The sequence below is a fragment of the Chroicocephalus ridibundus genome, chromosome 2 (assembly GCF_963924245.1).
Source record: "Chroicocephalus ridibundus chromosome 2, bChrRid1.1, whole genome shotgun sequence".
NCBI lineage: Eukaryota > Metazoa > Chordata > Aves > Charadriiformes > Laridae > Chroicocephalus > Chroicocephalus ridibundus.
Window position 1 is genome coordinate 94,070,454 of NC_086285.1, and position 17,066 is coordinate 94,087,519.

The 17,066-nt window shown below is 39.0% G+C and overlaps 1 protein-coding gene across 2 annotated transcripts in view; it reads right to left on the reverse strand.

Moving 5' to 3' along the window:
- Nucleotides 1-711: 711 nt before the first annotated feature.
- Nucleotides 712-17,066, reverse strand: part of GRB10 (growth factor receptor bound protein 10) — a 152,258-nt gene continuing 135,903 nt past the window's right edge. For both annotated transcript variants that reach the window (XM_063326234.1, XM_063326235.1), the window contains 9 exons: nucleotides 15,182-15,319; nucleotides 14,449-14,559; nucleotides 13,272-13,370; nucleotides 10,202-10,279; nucleotides 9,424-9,540; nucleotides 8,474-8,540; nucleotides 7,385-7,472; nucleotides 4,625-4,718; nucleotides 712-3,852 (listed from right to left, as the gene is read on the reverse strand). In XM_063326234.1, coding sequence (XP_063182304.1) covers nucleotides 3,706-3,852; nucleotides 4,625-4,718; nucleotides 7,385-7,472; nucleotides 8,474-8,540; nucleotides 9,424-9,540; nucleotides 10,202-10,279; nucleotides 13,272-13,370; nucleotides 14,449-14,559; nucleotides 15,182-15,319 — 939 coding nt within the window. In that variant the 3' untranslated portion in view covers nucleotides 712-3,705. The remainder of the gene's footprint in view (nucleotides 3,853-4,624; nucleotides 4,719-7,384; nucleotides 7,473-8,473; nucleotides 8,541-9,423; nucleotides 9,541-10,201; nucleotides 10,280-13,271; nucleotides 13,371-14,448; nucleotides 14,560-15,181; nucleotides 15,320-17,066) is intronic.

Below are 17,066 nucleotides of genomic sequence, written 5' to 3' on the forward strand. Positions count from 1 at the left end.
ACTCACATGAAGATGTAGCATGCAGAAGCCAGAGTGTGACTAAGGCTTGAAGTGGAATGCATCTGATGGCTTCTATGGATTAGCAAGGCAGAAACAGCAAGGGATTGTGTCCAACAAAACAAGTGAAACATTTCCAACCTTCTATTATTCTGTCTACCAGGAGAACCACCAATCTCCCCCTCCAAAAATGGCTTTTTTAAGCAAAAACATATTTTGCGCAGATGTGCTTTTCCACCCAAATGCTGATGGACCACTTGAACACAAGGATTACAGGGGTAAATAATTGCTTTCTGAAAGTACTATTGAAGTTTTCTGATCCAACAGCTATCAGGCCAATAAACTGCTTTATGCAGAGTGTAAATTTTCAGTGAGTTATTGCTTTGTTATATGACCCAAAAGATGCTCATGGTGTATTTTCTGATTTGATTCTAGCAACCTTCACAAATGAATATTGTAAGTATCATAGCAGAACATCCCCAATAATTTTCCTCAAACAACAGGGGCGAACAAGTTCTTTTTTCAAATAAAGGACAGTCTGTCCTAATAGGAATCATAAGACAGAACAGCCAGAAGAAAGGCGTCTCGGGGATTCTGCTTTCCTCTTAACCTTCTTTAAGGGCTGTTTAATATAACCCACCCCAAATAACCCAGAATTAAGGCAAGAGATACGTGGTGTACAGATATATCCAAAAGAACACATTAATTCCAATATAAAATGAATAGCATTGTATTAACGTTTATTTCTAATTACAAGAAACAGAATATCAGTCCCTTATTTGTACAAAAATACCTGAAAGATTACAATTAGGTTCACAAGCCAAAAAGCTATTTACAGTATGAAGCAAAGCATATTGAATAAAGGTTTTGTCTCTTAAGTTAATACCTTTTGCATTCCCTGAAACTTTAAACTTTATTCCATTTTACAGTCACTAAATCTTGCATTGTGACAATATAATTTACGATAAGCAAGTCTTGCCACTGGAAAGGTGCATTGATTGGTCAAACTGTCAGGTATTTAGTGCAGAAAAGATAAGACAAAACATCTAAACTGAGGCACGTGTTTCTTCAAGATTAATTAACAAATAAAAAGTCTTTTGTACTTTAACACCTATCGTAACATAACTTAACTAGTAACCTCATTACCAAAATGGTTTGGCATTTTCCTTCTCAACATATTCAAGATTGCTACATGAAGTATTTATTTAGAAAATAAAATCACAGGCAAAAAGATAAAAATTCAACAGGCTCCAAAACAACCCTGAGCATCCCCTTTACATTCATGTCATTTAAATACAAAAATAAGAGTCAAATGTCCTTCAGTCCTTGGTATTCTGAGCTGGCAGCCAGCTGAATCTGTTGGAAAACTAAGGTGGTATTGACTGTTTTCCAGCAGAAAGAAGACAAAGCAGCGATCTGCTTAAGTAAGATTGTTGCCACTTTGGAGGTGGTCACTTTCTCAAAACAGCTCACTTTAGCTGGGAAAAGTACAAAATACTAAGTCAACCATCTACATACAAAAATCATGATTCATAGTCAAACTTTTATTCTCAATTTAAATAAGATGCAAGGTTTTTTTTTATAAATATGAAACACTGCAAATACTATCCGCCTACTGGGAAAAATGCATGGTTGTCACTAAGCTATGTAAACAGAAAAACTTAAAACTACAGCATAAATGGTCTTATTAAACTGGTAATGTAGTCAATACAAGTATCTTTTTTCTCCTAATAGGGGCCAAATAGAAGCATGCAAAGTGAAGTCAGACTTAAGTTAGCTTAATTTCAAGGTTTTAAAATACATTGTCTAGAAAGCAGGAACACTCGTTTCACTATGTACAATTAAAAAAAAAAAGAGGCTTCTACTAAAACCAAAATCAAGTTTCTTCATTTTTAATATCTAGACATTAAATGGAAAAAAAATACTAAATGTGTTCTGTAAACTAAAATACAGTGTTTCTATACCATTGACAAAGTTATAAGCTGATATGGACGACTCAGGCAGGTTATGGTTTGTCTTAAGCTATTCTCAACACTACACGAAGACCTAAAGGTGTAGGATTGGTTTTCCTTCTTTACCCTTTCGGATGGCTAGGGTTTCAAACCCAGTGGCAAACATTAGTAAGGATGAACTAGCCCGCGTAAATCATTTACCATCTTAAGAATGCTCCCTTCTGCGCTACACTCTGCAAGTTCCCAGGATGGAACACTTCTTCTCGCTGTGGCTAACTGCACCAAGTGCTGGGAAGTAAATTCAGGATCGGTTCCCGCACCAGCTGCGGTGCTGGAAGAATGGTATTTGCAACTGGAGAATCACGGTAGGACTCGTCTAACTTCAATACTGATTTATCATCAGAAAGAGGTATTGTGTAAACATTAAAGAATTGATTTAAACATTAACAATAAAGTCGTTCTGATGACAAAGCAGCACCAGAGCAAGACACATGCTTGTCTGCCGTAGGTACTGGCGTGCTTTAGCGTGTATGACTCAGGGATCACCAGTTACCTCCATGGACGATACTGCCAGCAGCTAGTTCACAATCAAATGTTTCCATTCCCAGTATGTTCTTTCTCACCATATAAACTTTCACGGCCCTACAGAAAGCAGAAGGGGTACAGTTCTTTTTATGCCCTAATCCCCAGGAGAGCTTTGTGTCACTGTAGCTTTACTACATGGAAAGAGCTCTTTGAAACAGTCTGAAAATTCAAGGAGCTATAAAGCTAAAAACACTGTTTTGTTTTTCTTTCTTTTTTTTTTTTTTATTTTGTCATACTAAGACTACCCGCAGAAGAATCTTCTCACAAAAAATGGTGGTTTCAAATACAAGTGTAGTCATCCAGTCCTATTCTATTTAGTAACAGTAAGTTTCCTCAGGAAAACAGTCAAAAGGCTGTAAAAAACAAACCACCACTCCAATAATAAAAATTTGTGCATAGAATCTAACACAGTCTTTGCATGACTGGATGCCACTAATATGCCATCAAGATACTACAGCCATAATGCTACAAGTCAACAGTTTTAAGAGTACGTATATGGTGGTATGTTCTTTTAGAATTGTATCCTCATTGCTTCTTCAAAGACATCTGCAGATCATCGAACCTCAGGTCTCCAGAGAAGTTTTGAGACACACGCGCGCACGCGCAAACACACACACACACTTTTCTTGATTTTCTTCTAGATCCTTTTAGGCTGAAGCATTCCATACATTTTAGGGTGCAGATTAATACCCAACTCCTGCATGAATTTTAAAAGCCACATCAGCTCCTAATATAGGCTGCATACAATATCCGAAACAAAGTAGGAGTGCAAAAAAAGTGATCAATACAAAAAGTAAACACACTAGTCTTAATTGTCAAGATTATTCCAGGGCAAGAGTTCTTTTCAAAGATTTCTCTTCACACTTGTTCCTGTTAAGTGGCCCAGCCAAGATAGTTTCCAGTTTTGTTTCAAATTTACTCATGGTTTTACAGACCCTCCCCCCGTTTTTGGGATGCTGGGACACTCAGCAGCAATCACTCGTAGGTGTTAGACAAACCAGCAATCTTGGTCTGTTGGCACCTGTCGAATCCATCCCTTTCAGAGTCCCAAGGTGCATAATATTTTTATTTATTTTTACCAACTTACAAATCTGCCAATTCCCCAGTGTCAACGTTCTCTTACAATTACTCTTCTAGCAAATCCAGTCTTCATTGAGAGTCAGATTTGAGGTCATAAGGCCACTCGGATGCAGTGGTGTTTGAGTTTGCAGGGCAAGACTCCTTTGTTTAGTTGATAGAATTCAACAAGCTGGATTAGATCACTGAATTTGGTGTTCCCATCATCCAGGCTGAAAAATATCTGTCCATCATCTTCACACTGGGGAAACAAAACACCCTTGTCAAGTTGGACTGCACATGAAGAGATGCGAGCGTGGCAAAACGTTAAGATAAATGATGGGCACCGCCAAAACAACCCAGTGCCCGGAGATCTTCATGAAACCGTGCACAGCACTAGAAAAGAATGTACGTTAACCCAATTTGAAATGTTTTGTTTATGAAAGTGAAAGCTTGTGGGCAGAGTAATTGAAAGTTGTAGAGACGACACTGGTCTTCATTACGTAAAACAAAAATACCCCAAAGATATTTGTTAGCTGTTTGTAAAACTGGCAGGCGAAGCAAGGGAAGAGGGTTTGGACCAATAAAGGGGTCTACATGATCTTAAAACTTCTGATGCTCTTTTTGATGAAGATTAAAATCAAATAGGTTCTCGACATCTCAGTGTAATGTTATTTTAAGCTCAACGTTATTGTATAACCTCCAGAATGAAACTTTTAAAAGTTTCCCTAAGTTATTCTATGATTGTCTAAGTGACTAGGAGACAACTGCCGCTCTTGTTGCTGTTAGTCACAGAGAACAAGTTCTGTGAATTACTTCTATACCTAAGTGACTTAGACTAGTTTTCCAGGCAATGTTAACAAAGAATTTTAATAAGACATTTGACAATTTTAAAGAATACTTGCTAATATACTTGCTAATGGAAACCTCCCTGTTAATTACATCAGCAATTAGTAACAGGTCTCTTCAGATGTTGGCACAGCTTTGTGATTTAAAGTGTCTTTTGCAATCAGTATCAAAAATAATCTACTTACCGGCAAGATTTGAAAATGCTTTATTTTTTGATGATGGCACAGCGTAAGTACAAATGCCTTTGGATTGCTTTGGCTGTCCCGGAGAAGAAATAGTCTAGGAGAGAACATTTTTATGTACACACTGAATACCACAATCCATTTCTTCATAAATAAGCACAACTACTAAGTCATTTTGTGCTATTGCCTAAATCTACTTTAGTTGCACTAACAGGCGATTCCGTAACTGGCAATTTGCTTTCACTTTTTATACCACGCCTATGCAACACTAATAGATGAAGAAACAAGAAGTGAAAGATACGTGACAGTAGTTCTTCCCCTATGAATACATGCTTAAGGCTTTTTTTAAGGGTCTCTCTAACTGAGCTTTCCATTACTGCTATGTCCTCTCATGAAGAAAATGTTCTTATTTAACTCCAAAGCAAATCTGGATTTCTGTAGATGGGAGAGTAATACGTGAGAATCTGTTCCCACTCTCCAGTGTCTTGCATCAGTTTACAGAAATCCAGTGTTAGTAAAATTACGTTTAAGCTAACTGGCTGCAATTGCACAGAAACGGCTCAACGCTTTCTTAAAATGACTTATCAGTTAAGTAGCATCCATATTATCAAGACGGGGAAAACATGCACCAATTTTTCCTCTAAAGCAGTCACGGCATTTTTCCGTCAGCGTCATTGGAAAAGAATATATACTAGCAGTACAGCTAGCAACATAACACACTCTGTAACTGCCGCTTTTAAGTTGACCCACAAAATCGAAGTCCTAACTCAAATGGTTAAATACATACTTAGAAAAGGAGAAAAAAAATCTAGCCAAAAAATGTTTCCTCCCCTTGACATTTATGAACTAAGGAAGGAACTAAGGAAGGAAACAAGAATATACCTTTGGCAGAAGGCTCACAGCGCTAATCACTGGTGGATTTGTGAGATGGCCAAGCACAGTACTGGGGCAGGCCTCAAGCCCTCTTAATTGCTAACCACTAAGCCAGGAACACACTTTTCCAAGGCTGAGTTGCAAGAACTGCTTGTAGTCTTATGAACCCGAAAGGACTTACTCCAGCTCCTCAGAACTGATTGAGAAATGTCAATACCACAAAAATGCACCATCATAACCAGGGTCGGTCCAATGCTCAGAGACAGGCATGCCTTGCCACCACCGGAAACCATGCCTTGGTATTTGAACATTCCTTTTTAGTCCTAGCAAGACCAGATGTGCGGAAAAGGGACCAAAGATTTTACACATTAGGATCCAACTCAGAAAGGAAGATCTTAACCTGCCCTGTGGCTCTTGCAGTTCATGCAGATATCCCTAAATTATCTTTCCTCTAGCCATTTCAGATAATGCATGGTATCATAAGCTGGTGGCACAAAGCAAAGCTCAGCACAACTGATCCTGCAAGTGTTTACTCAACCTCTGGCAAGCAACAGGCTGTCCACACAAACAACGGCTATAAAGACAGATGTATCCTCAACAGTGCTTCCAGAAACAGTTGAATGATAGCAGCATCAGCTGCATGTATGCATTGCTGCACACCTTACATGAGACATCGGAAGACTGTTAACTTTCTACCTTCTTTTGTTCAAGAACACACAGAGCAGGAAAACACAGGCAAGACTCTTCTGTCCTGAAAACCATGATCCTTAGATCTCAAAGCACGTAAGTTGCACGGTTCTTTTGGCACTGCTGACTGACCTCACCACAGCCAAACTAACCAATCTTCACCTTCCCCAGTGAGTAAACTGGCTAGGCACAAATTTAACACCGCCTCAAAGGCATTAACACATTTTTGAAAATCTAGACAGGCCTCTAGATTCCTCAGGTAACAAGTCAAAATGAGCCTGAGATCATAAAGAAGATCTGTAGTGTGAGAGAACCAAAAACCCAACAAGTCAGCAGTGCTCCTTTGCTTTCTCAGCCTCTCTTCTCTCTTTGACCTGCTAAGATAAAACCCAATAGCCTTAGCCCAGCAAAAAACCCAAAACAATAAAAAAAATCACTGCTTGATGAATATCTACGGGCACTAGCAATTTCTATTTCTCTAACGTATTTCATTCTTCACAAATATTAGTGATGCTTCTGAATCAGAAAATGCTGAAGAAAGGTTTGAACTTGACTGTCTCCTGAGAAGCCAACATGGAGGTTTCTACCTTAACTGTGACAGCAGTGAAATTAGTGAAGGCCACCATGCTCTTCCCATCCTACAGTTAAAGAACTGCTGAATGCAGTTTAAGCAACTTGAATAACCATAACTACATATAAATAAGGGAAACGGAGGTGCTCAGAAGATACTTAAATCTCAACTACAGAAATTTTAGAGAGCGCTGCAACAGGTACTTTCATGTCTTTGCTCTAGAACAGAAATAAATAATGAGAGGTCATCATTAACTGGCTCATTAAATGGTTGATTATAAATTTGTGGGCAAATGGCTAGGTACAGCTTTGCCTGAAAAACACGTTCTCAATGCAGATTACAGGAATTATTTTCAAATTCTAACATTCTCTAAAACTTGATTACCTCTCTAGGAAAAAAGAAAAATGTTTAAGTATATTCTTAATATTTTATTTTTCAAACTAAGAGTTAGAACTGACTCCTACAAACACGTATTCTGACTTTTTGAAATCCAGGCAGGTTATAATGGTACTACTCAAGAATCAGGTTACTCAGAAGTGCTCACAAACCTGTGAACCCCTACAGCAGAAGTTGTGCTCTCGTCTATAACGCTTACCATCAGATCATAAACACAAAGCAAGAGGAATACCTACCCATCTACAAGCCCTTGTTGCTTAATAATCCTGTGGGATTCTTCTCTGGAGATTCTGCCGTGAAACCAGTGCTGTGTCCTATGAATAACTGGAGGCGAGAGGGAAAAGAGAGGAAGAGAGGATGGTTAAAAACAGTTAACATGTGAAACAGTTTTTTCCACACACTAATTATTTAAACATTTTAAAAGTGGGTATAGTTTTCTAACAGAATATAAAGTATCTTTCATCAAGCTGTATAAAAAATGCATCAGTATGAAAAAAAATGCACCAGCTGTTGGATCTACTTCATATACCAAGTAGGCATTATCTCCATGTATTTTCTGATTTGCAGATGTGTGATTAGGTTAATTAGAGAAATCTCTTATAATATTGCCTTTTTATGGTTTCTTGAAAATGTTGGCCCTAAACAATTCTTAGAATACAATGGATAAGCTAACGAGTTAGAACCAAGTCCCTTTAACTCTCAAATAACGAAAAGCACTTTAGCTTGCGCTTTCAAGGGTGGAGTTACCCCAAAACATTTTTACGTTTATTATTTTATTGTTTTTCAAATGGTATTTTTAAATTCTGTTCAACAGAAGAGAAACACAGAATAGAAACAGAGAATAGCTGTGTTTCCTCTAAGTAGTCCAGGGTATTAATATGCAATTTTCTGTTAGTTTAATAAACTTCCAGTCTCAAAGAGATGTTCAGGACTTACATCACAGGCATCTGTATTTTACATTATGCATTATGCAGTTATGGAATGCATGCTATTTTGAAAACTCTCATTTTTACTTGTCTAAAACAAAGAATTGACTTCTGGATTATTTTAAATGGAAACATTTATGGAGTCTCTATTTTCATCAAATCTGAGTTTCAAAAGATTAACACTGAAGAACAGCGTGCCTTCAAAGGAAAACAAGTTCCTTCTCTTATGCCTGTATGGGTGAGCAATTTAATGACACAGAAGCTACTGATAAACATAAACATTGTCTTTGACATCAAAGCATTAATACTACACAACTGCACTCTGTCTCTGTATGAAACATAACTTTTATTTACCCACAGAGGCCTCTGATACTATGCTAACAAACCAGCAGAATTTACCTGTACTCAGTGTGGAAGGATGGAGTGGACTTTGGCTACCCAAGATGTTCATTCTTGTGCTACGTTTCTACAGAGAAAATGAATTACCGTTAAATCCACACTAAAGCCTCAAAAGAAGGAATTAGTGCACATGCAATACAGATTTAATTTACAGGAAACTGGGGGCTGGGCAAGTTTAATGCAAGGATGAGAAAAAGAAATGCAACTTTGAAGGGGGCTAATCTACAAGCAGCAGCTCATTTCAGTTGGCTTAAAACACAAGCCAGATGTTAATGATGAAAGCTCAGTATCTAAAAAAAAAAAAAGGAAAAAAAAGAAAAATTAAAAAAAAACGACAGAAAAAAGAAAAGACTGATATGTTTCTGCTCAGGCAAAACACCAGGCACTCAGTAAATCAAGCAGTATTTCCCTCCCATACATAAAGCACCAGCTAGTGCTTCAGTAATGACTCCTATTCCCTAAGAGACGAGCATGTGGGAAAACTTGTACTGCAGCTGTCTGTCCACAAGACACTATAAACAAGTTACATCAGTTTTCATTGCAAGAGGTTCTGCCTCTTGTATATTCTGCAATTAAACTTACTGGGAGCAAGCCATTAGTCAGAGCCCCAGCCTCTTCCATGTGGGGAAGCATTTAATTTGACATATTCCTCCTCAGAGACTGGTTTTGCAAACTGGCAGTAAAGTTCTGGTGGGTCTGCTTTCCCCCTCAACTTTCCTCTGGACACTAGGGGGACAGAGAAGCAGTGGTAGAAGGTTGTTGTGAATGTGACAGTTTTGCTAAAGATGGATATTGACTTTCAGATCTGCATGCTTGCAGTGTGATTGCTTCAGGTCGGAGCTAAGCTATACTGTGACCAGCACTGCACTAACATCATAGCACACTCTGTGTTTTGGCTCTCAACAGACACTTACTAATTACAAAAATAGAAAAGAAGAGAAGATAGCTACCCTCCAAGCATGTCCTTCTTCCAAGGCAGCACTCTGTGCTTCAGCAGGATTTTCAATAACTCTTCCTATTTGCCCCGAAAAATCCATTGCTACTAGTGAGTTTTCAGATACACTTCTCTGAAAAGGAATTTTCACTTGTTTCAAAAAACAGGGAAAGAAAAAACCAGCTTGAGAGTTTCATTTCAAAATGCTTTGGTTTCAGAAGACTGTCCAAAGTTATCCTTCAACAGCACAGAAAATACATCTCATTTTTTTTTCCCCTTCCAAAAGATTTGCAGACACAAAAATAAATGGCTTTTCTTTTTAGGCTCTAAGGGAGGGAGAGGATTCAAAGGCCAAGAATAAAATCCGTATTGCTCAAGTTGCCCACTTGCCCTATTACTATACTCCAATCATTTTCAGGGCCAGTTGGGATCCAAATATAGGATCTTCGCTTTTAGATAGCTAACAGTCAGCTCTTGGCCCAATATATTTTAGGAAATTTACGTGTGAGTTTTGCCAGACCTAAGCTGGCTTCTGCAGAGACAGCCAGATGTCTCTGTACTGTACATCTCAAAGCGCCTGACGTATCCAAGATTTTTCAATCATGTGGATCATGTAAGCCTAAGGTGACAGAGAGCCAACCACATAAACCGTACTCATGCGAAAGGTGAACCTTACATTGATTTGCTATGCAATGCTGAATTTACATTTCTTAGCATAAAATTTTCCACTTTTAAAATGCAAAAGCAAACGTATCTTTTCCAACATCATACAATAATGAAAGTTCATTACTTACTACTGGAGTAGAAAAGTGTGGAAGCATGGCTTTTCTCTGCTGGGGAATTCTGTAATTCTGATACAGTAGCATTCCATACTGCCAACAGAAATGCAAGGACATTATTATTCAAATATATACCTTAGGAAAAAAAACTGTAGTGATTTCATAAAACCACTTGCACTGGAGCAATGTGCCACCCGTTTATTATTTTCATGATCGGAAGCTGTCCCAAAGCAATTGGCATTGAGTAATAGTGACTGGCAGGTGGCAATTGAGCAGTAAATATGCGCAACAAGTTTTATTTAAAAGACAGCACTTTTACAAGCCCGAGTGAAATACACAGGTAATTTCTACCACTCTCAGCTATCACCATGTTTTCCTTGTAGAATACAAGCTTTCACTCGAGGTCAGAACACAAATATTAACTCCTCCTCTTTTTACCGCCTAGTAATATGAACTTAACAAAAACTTCTACCTGAGACAATGAAAATGAAACTCGGTTTTCATAATGATAAAAAATAAGAAACTTTCTAATTCCCTAGCTCTTTTAATAGGTTTCAGCGGGAAACAACACTTTTAGTACTTTTCTCATCCTTATAAAAATAAGGCAATTGAATTCCAGTCATGATAAATTTTACCAACACTAGTAGCTAGGATGGTAGGAAACACCTACTCAGTGCCTTCCCGAGAGGCAAAGTGCTGAAGCATAGCAACACTGCTTACTGAATGTTCTCATTGAAACGGTAGAGAGAATTTTGTAAACAGGGTAATATATGACTATGGAAAGCTAAATCAGTAGGTAAATAAAAGGAGGGTCACAGGCACAGCCTTACTTTTCCCTGACCTTTAATCACCTCTCAGTGTTCCTTAAGAACAAAACCTTTTTTTTCCCCCTAGCGTTAGCTGCCTAAGGGTGAATGTTATATGCAAATACACAGAAATTACTGCCATACAGTACCGTTGCTGCCACACTGCAAAGAAAGTTTCCTCTGAACGGTCACATCAAGATGCACGTCTACATATCTGGTAACAATAGCTAATTCTGTACACTGTGAAGGTTTTTCCTTGCCATTCAGGAACATTAGTGCCTTGACCAGCACAACTAATTTCTTGAAAACCAGTGGCATCTTCAAGGCACAATTCACTACAGTTTTCTGATCCCCTGTTTGAGGAGTTTCCCCACAATGCAGAATTCTGTGTAAACAGGGAAAGTAAAGGACAGCTGAGAAGAAGCACTTGGAATTGCCTGGGGACTAAAGCTCTTACCATAATTGTCAGTGTGTATTAAACACGAGTCAAGTCAAGTTAAGTAACTGGAGAGCGGATGATGACAGCCAACAGAGGTATCAGCTCCACAGAAATCAAATATGCCTCTTGTAACTGGGATTGCTGATTGCGTCCTGGCCCATACTATGGCTAGTGCACCTGCTTTTGTAAAAACTTAAAATAGGAATTTCTGTACTGCAACACAGAATCTCTTGCAATTAAGAAATGAGATAATATTTGGAGAGCATTCAAAGAGATGTGCTCTGGTTTGGAAGGTGACCACTTAATGTAGATGGAGAACAGGCATTGCGTTTTCATACCCACAGGCCTAGGAGTCTGATTTGCTCTCCCTACGCTTACAGGGTTTTGCATGATGGACAGCCTGCACGGGGAGAGGAATAGGTAATTGTAGCAAACATTTGTCGTGTCCTGAGGATAAACAAATGAGAGAAACTTTTTTGAAAGGGAAGGGAGGAATAAATGATGCTCATGCAGCAATGGGAATCTCTGTGGCTTCTCCTAAGTCAATGCCACACGTGGACCGGGAAGCGATAAAACCTCACTCTCTGATGCACCCACTCCCCTTCAGCTCCCTGGACACGTGCTGCAGGAGTGCATCTTCTTCAGTGGGGAGGTGTGGAACGCCGGTGGGGAAAAGGGCATTTTGGCAGAGAGGGGTGTGAAGGCTTTGCTGATGAGGGCTGCTACTGAGGCAGGAATGGCAACTCTGCTCATTCAGGACAGAGATATGAAATGCTCTTAGTGCTCCTGAGTTACGCATCCCATTTTGGGCACAGCCTGGCACAAGGCAGCCACCAGCAGGACGCCGGCATGCTGACATCAGCGGCCAGAGGCAACAGACATGCCCACTTCCAAATCTGAAATTGTCTGTTTGCTACAGAGAGAGACGAATTTGACTGAGTTCAAGGTTCTCCGTCCTGTTTTGGTGGACACGTATCTAGTATCAAGTACCACGGTAGCACTTTGTGCCTGTCTCTCTTTTTTACCACATTTTATATGTTATACTTTGATACAGAATATTACAGAGTAGGATAACTGCGTGGAAGAGAGGTGGGATTTTCATGGGTAACACATTATCTGTAGATATTTATTATATTTTTTTTATATACGTGTATATTCCCTTTAATATAAGGGAGAATGTGGTAAGGTACAGAGAAGAACATAGTAGTTTTCAAGGCAGCATCTTCAGGGAAAGATTTAAAATCAAACCAAAAAAACCACTTTTGCACATTTCTTTATGAAGATCAGGAAGTCTCTGCTTCAAAGAAAGCAAAATACTCAACTTTGTCCTCAGTTCCTTCCATGCCGATTTTGTCTCAAAAAAACCTGTGACGCCTCCTACTGTGAAGTCTATTATCAAGAAATCTCATTGTTTGCTCTCAGATATGAATAACTTTTACCCAGAGACAGCGTTGCTTGTTTTTCTTACTTTTTTTAATAGAACCTTCAGAACACTGAAAAAATTGCAAAGGCTCTAGAAAGCACTCTGTTCTAGTTAAGATAACCGCTTACCATGACCAGAACATTTTCTTTAGCTTTACGATAACTTGCAAATACCATGTTAAGTAGGTTTTTTGATTCTGATTCATTTACAGATCAGCAATTTAACTCCAAAACTAAAATTACACTTCATCGTGCTTAAAAGCTTAGAAGGGATAGGCCCACCTGGTGTATTGCTCTTAGCCGTTTCAGCTCGGAGACAGATAATGTTTAAGAACATACAGGTATTTTCTCACGAACAAAATAATGAATGCAACTTAACTACAGGTGTAGCTCTATTCACACAGAAGGCATTAGGTACCTTGAGGAGTCGAAAGGCAGTCATCCAGCACGTCCTGCTTTGCTCATCTTCAGCACACAACAACCTCAGTTCCTTAGTTTCATTTCTCACTCTGTTGGGCTATAAAGTATTAGAGGGAAGTCAGCTACATTCAGTAGAAAACCAGCACCACTGTAAATTTACTGCAGAGTAAAAGCAGGTACAGTATTAGTCTAAGAACTGGCCAGAAAACCTCACGCCACCCTGAATCAAAGCTTCGGAGAGGCTGAGCGTGCTTTGAAAGAAATCACTTTCTCAGATGGGTCCAGTAAGACAAGCATTGGTGCCTGCTTTGAAATACCCTGCAGTTCTGGCAGTTTATAGGAACACGGTATGCAGGCCACGCTAGAACCAGATCCAAGCTGTTTGGGTTTGTTGTTTTTTTTTAAGAACTATGAGAAGTTTTATGAACCTCCATATCAAGATGGAGAACCAAAGTTTCTGTAACTGAAGGTTACTGAAAGTCTGCTTCCATCCGTTCAGGATCTGTCCTGCAGCCGGCCTCTACTCTCTGAGGCAAATCCATGTTGTCCGGCTCTGGAACAGCTGCTAGGAAGGAGGCTACTTCACTGCTGTCAATAAAACCAGCTCCCAGCCTTATTTTCTACTCAAAAAATTACATGCAGCTTTTAAATACTTTCCAAACCTATCCATCAGCACAACAATTTTTAAAATCCTCAAAGGCAACCGTTTATTCTTATTTCCAAGACAATCGTCGTCTTTAAATAAATGCAAACCTCTGGCCTACGATAATGGTACAATTACGCCCAATCAGAGCTTGATCTTTTGTTGCTATATAGTTTTGGTGCCTGCTGTCCAGAGAAACTTTCCTATTCAATTAAGAGTGCTTGGAAAAAAAATTTCATCTGTGAGGTGAACCAAGGCCACCTCACAGGCACACCGTGCTTCAGCACTGAGCTCATCTTGCACAGAAATTTCCCAAGCCAAAGGAGCACCAGATAAAGTGTTAAAAGTGTCACATAAAACGATGGCAAGATTCACGGGACATGCCTGCCAAATGAAAGACGTTAAAGATCAAGTCCTCATGACAGAAATGCTTGCAGAGTTTTACATACAAATCCCATTTAGCTGGGGGTTGGGGGACTCTGCGCTACTAACACCGTCTTGAACTTTGGAAGAACTTAATGAGAAGAATTACCTTTATACAAAATCCATACTCTGCAGGTGCATTGTACAGCTTCTTGCCTGCTATCAACGAGAAGATATTGCTGTCTTCTAGGTCAGCCAACAATTGCAAATGTCTTGGCTCCTGGGGAAATAACGTGTTTTATCATAGGTAAGTGTAAGATTTTGGCAGATCGTGCTGCAAGCTTTGCAGTCTCTCAGGAGCAAGCTCCAACAGAGGGCACTGTACCAACACCGTGCTCCCCTGTCAGGCAGCATGAAGTGGACATGGCGTGTCACCTTTCCAGTATCAGCCTACTAGAAGAAGGTGCTTTATACAAGAAGCTGACAAAACACTTATTCAAACACATCACATGAAAAATGGCATAGCCTATTCCATTGCTCCCGAGGAATCTGAAAGTTAGATAATAGAAAATATTGTTTAAGGTATCATGTAAACTAAATTCATGAACCATGTGCTTGGAGAATATGATTTCTCTCGCTAACCTTGTTAGCACGACTTCAGTAGCCACAATTATGTTGTCCAGCTGGTTTAGTTTTAGTGTATAACAATGCTATATAGCTATTTTCATGCATTGAGACCCCAGGGCTTGATTATCATTTGATCGTGACTTGCTTATCTTTTTCTATGCGATAAAAAAAGGGAACACTCTGCAGATATTTAAAAAAACAGCAAAAAATACCCACTGTAAAAGCAGAAAATGCTTTCACATGTTAGTACTGTGCAACTTCTTTTTTAATCTTACCTTTGAAGTTCCTTTTGTAGAACAATAAAGTCCTGATCTCCTCAAACACACATACAATTTCTTCCATGATTTCCTACCCAGCTCTTTCACATGCAAGAAACCTTGAATTTCAGGGCAGCTACTGGAGTTTAAAAAGTTCTGTTGGAGAGAAAAATGTAAATGAGGATTGCATCCTACGGATGGTTCATAAAATTGTCACTGCATTTGCAGAACAGAGAAGCAAATGGTAAATCACTTTGATGACTTGGGGCGCAATTTCACATTATGCTCAAACTGACCTAGATGTTTAAAGTGATTTACAACCAAAATAGATATTCCTGCTCCTGTCCTTATGTCTACCTAGCTAAGTCCTCCTGCCACTGACATTTTCCTGTTCTCTGTGTTAATACTTAAATCTCTAAAAAGCTAACCTTTTCTCTGTATCTCCATTCTTCTTGCACTTGGCTCAAAGGGACACAAAGTAAGCTTATTAATTGTTAAAATAATACCTTGTCACAACAGTTCTGGCAACTAGTCTAACTTGAAAATATTGGCCAAAATATGCAATTTTATTCCAAAGTTTTAGAATGTGAACAGCCTATTTCAGGATTTCCCACATTAAAGTCTTATATAGCACATGCACCTGTCGCAAGACAAGAGGCATGACAGACAACAGAATATTTAACTCGAAATGAAACGCAGAGCAGTCAAGTAAGTGTCAGCAACTATGCTAGACTTCAAGATCCAGTAGTTCTATTTAGGTTCTTGACATAATTAGAGGGATCACATATGGAATCATTTGATTTGCGATACAAAGCGATAGAAGTATTAACTATGGTTAGCGAATTGATGGATTGCTCCCTTATTTCAATGGGACAGATTTTTAAATGACTAACTTGCTCAGTAAGTTAAATGCCCAACTAATAAATTCGATAGTAGGAAGAAAAATGCATAAACCTGGTTGGCCTAGATGCCTCTGCAATTCTTGAAAGTCGTGTTTTGATGTTATTTGGTGGACAATGCCCACAGGAAACAAACTCGAGAATAAGTGCCCTGTGTCAAAATTCTCAGTTGCATTAAAACCTAATTTTTTTTCCAGTCCTTCTCCCCATCTCATCTAACAGAATGGAAAAGAACAGTCAACTTTCCTGCTATTTGCACTATGAATCTACTTCTCAGTTGTGAAAGGGAAAGACCACAAGGAGAATATATTCTCTCTGTCCAGCTAGATAAACCGAAAATAAACTAAGATGCAAGCTTTTTTGCATATCTGAGCCAGGGTGATACTAGGAAAAACAGGTCCTGTTGTTTTTAATGCTATTATATATGATATCATGAGACTATATTAAATATTCTTCCCTATTTTGGGTGTAATTAAGAACAGTGCACTTGCTCAATGTTTGAGGTGGCCTCAGATGCAACACACTTAATGACTACTAGACTGCAGGAAGTTTACCTTCAACAAATTACAACTGCCATTGAAATTATGAAAAACGTTTGTGTGTTTTTTAAACGGAAAGGAGTATTTAATGTAAATTCTTTAAGGAAGATTGCTTTTTTATGGTTAGACAACAAACCAAAGAGAATGTACGCATCCTCTTTCCCCCATCCTCTTGCACTATTAACCCCCATGACTTACGCTTCTCCAGGACAGTACCTAATTCAGCCTTCCCAGAAGCAAACTCTTGTATCTGACAAGGTTGTAAGACTTTCCTTTCCCTACTACTTGAGTTACCCTAGTTTCGAAACTTTCCCATCTTCAAGAACATCTCGCTCTTTTAGGGAGTCCCGCTGCTTGTGTTAACAAACTCAATTCTCCACTTACACTGCAGGAAAATGGGTCCAAGGTGAGAACACCTCTGCTCCTACCACTCTGTGGCAATGCCTGTTCACACCAGTTTTGGTT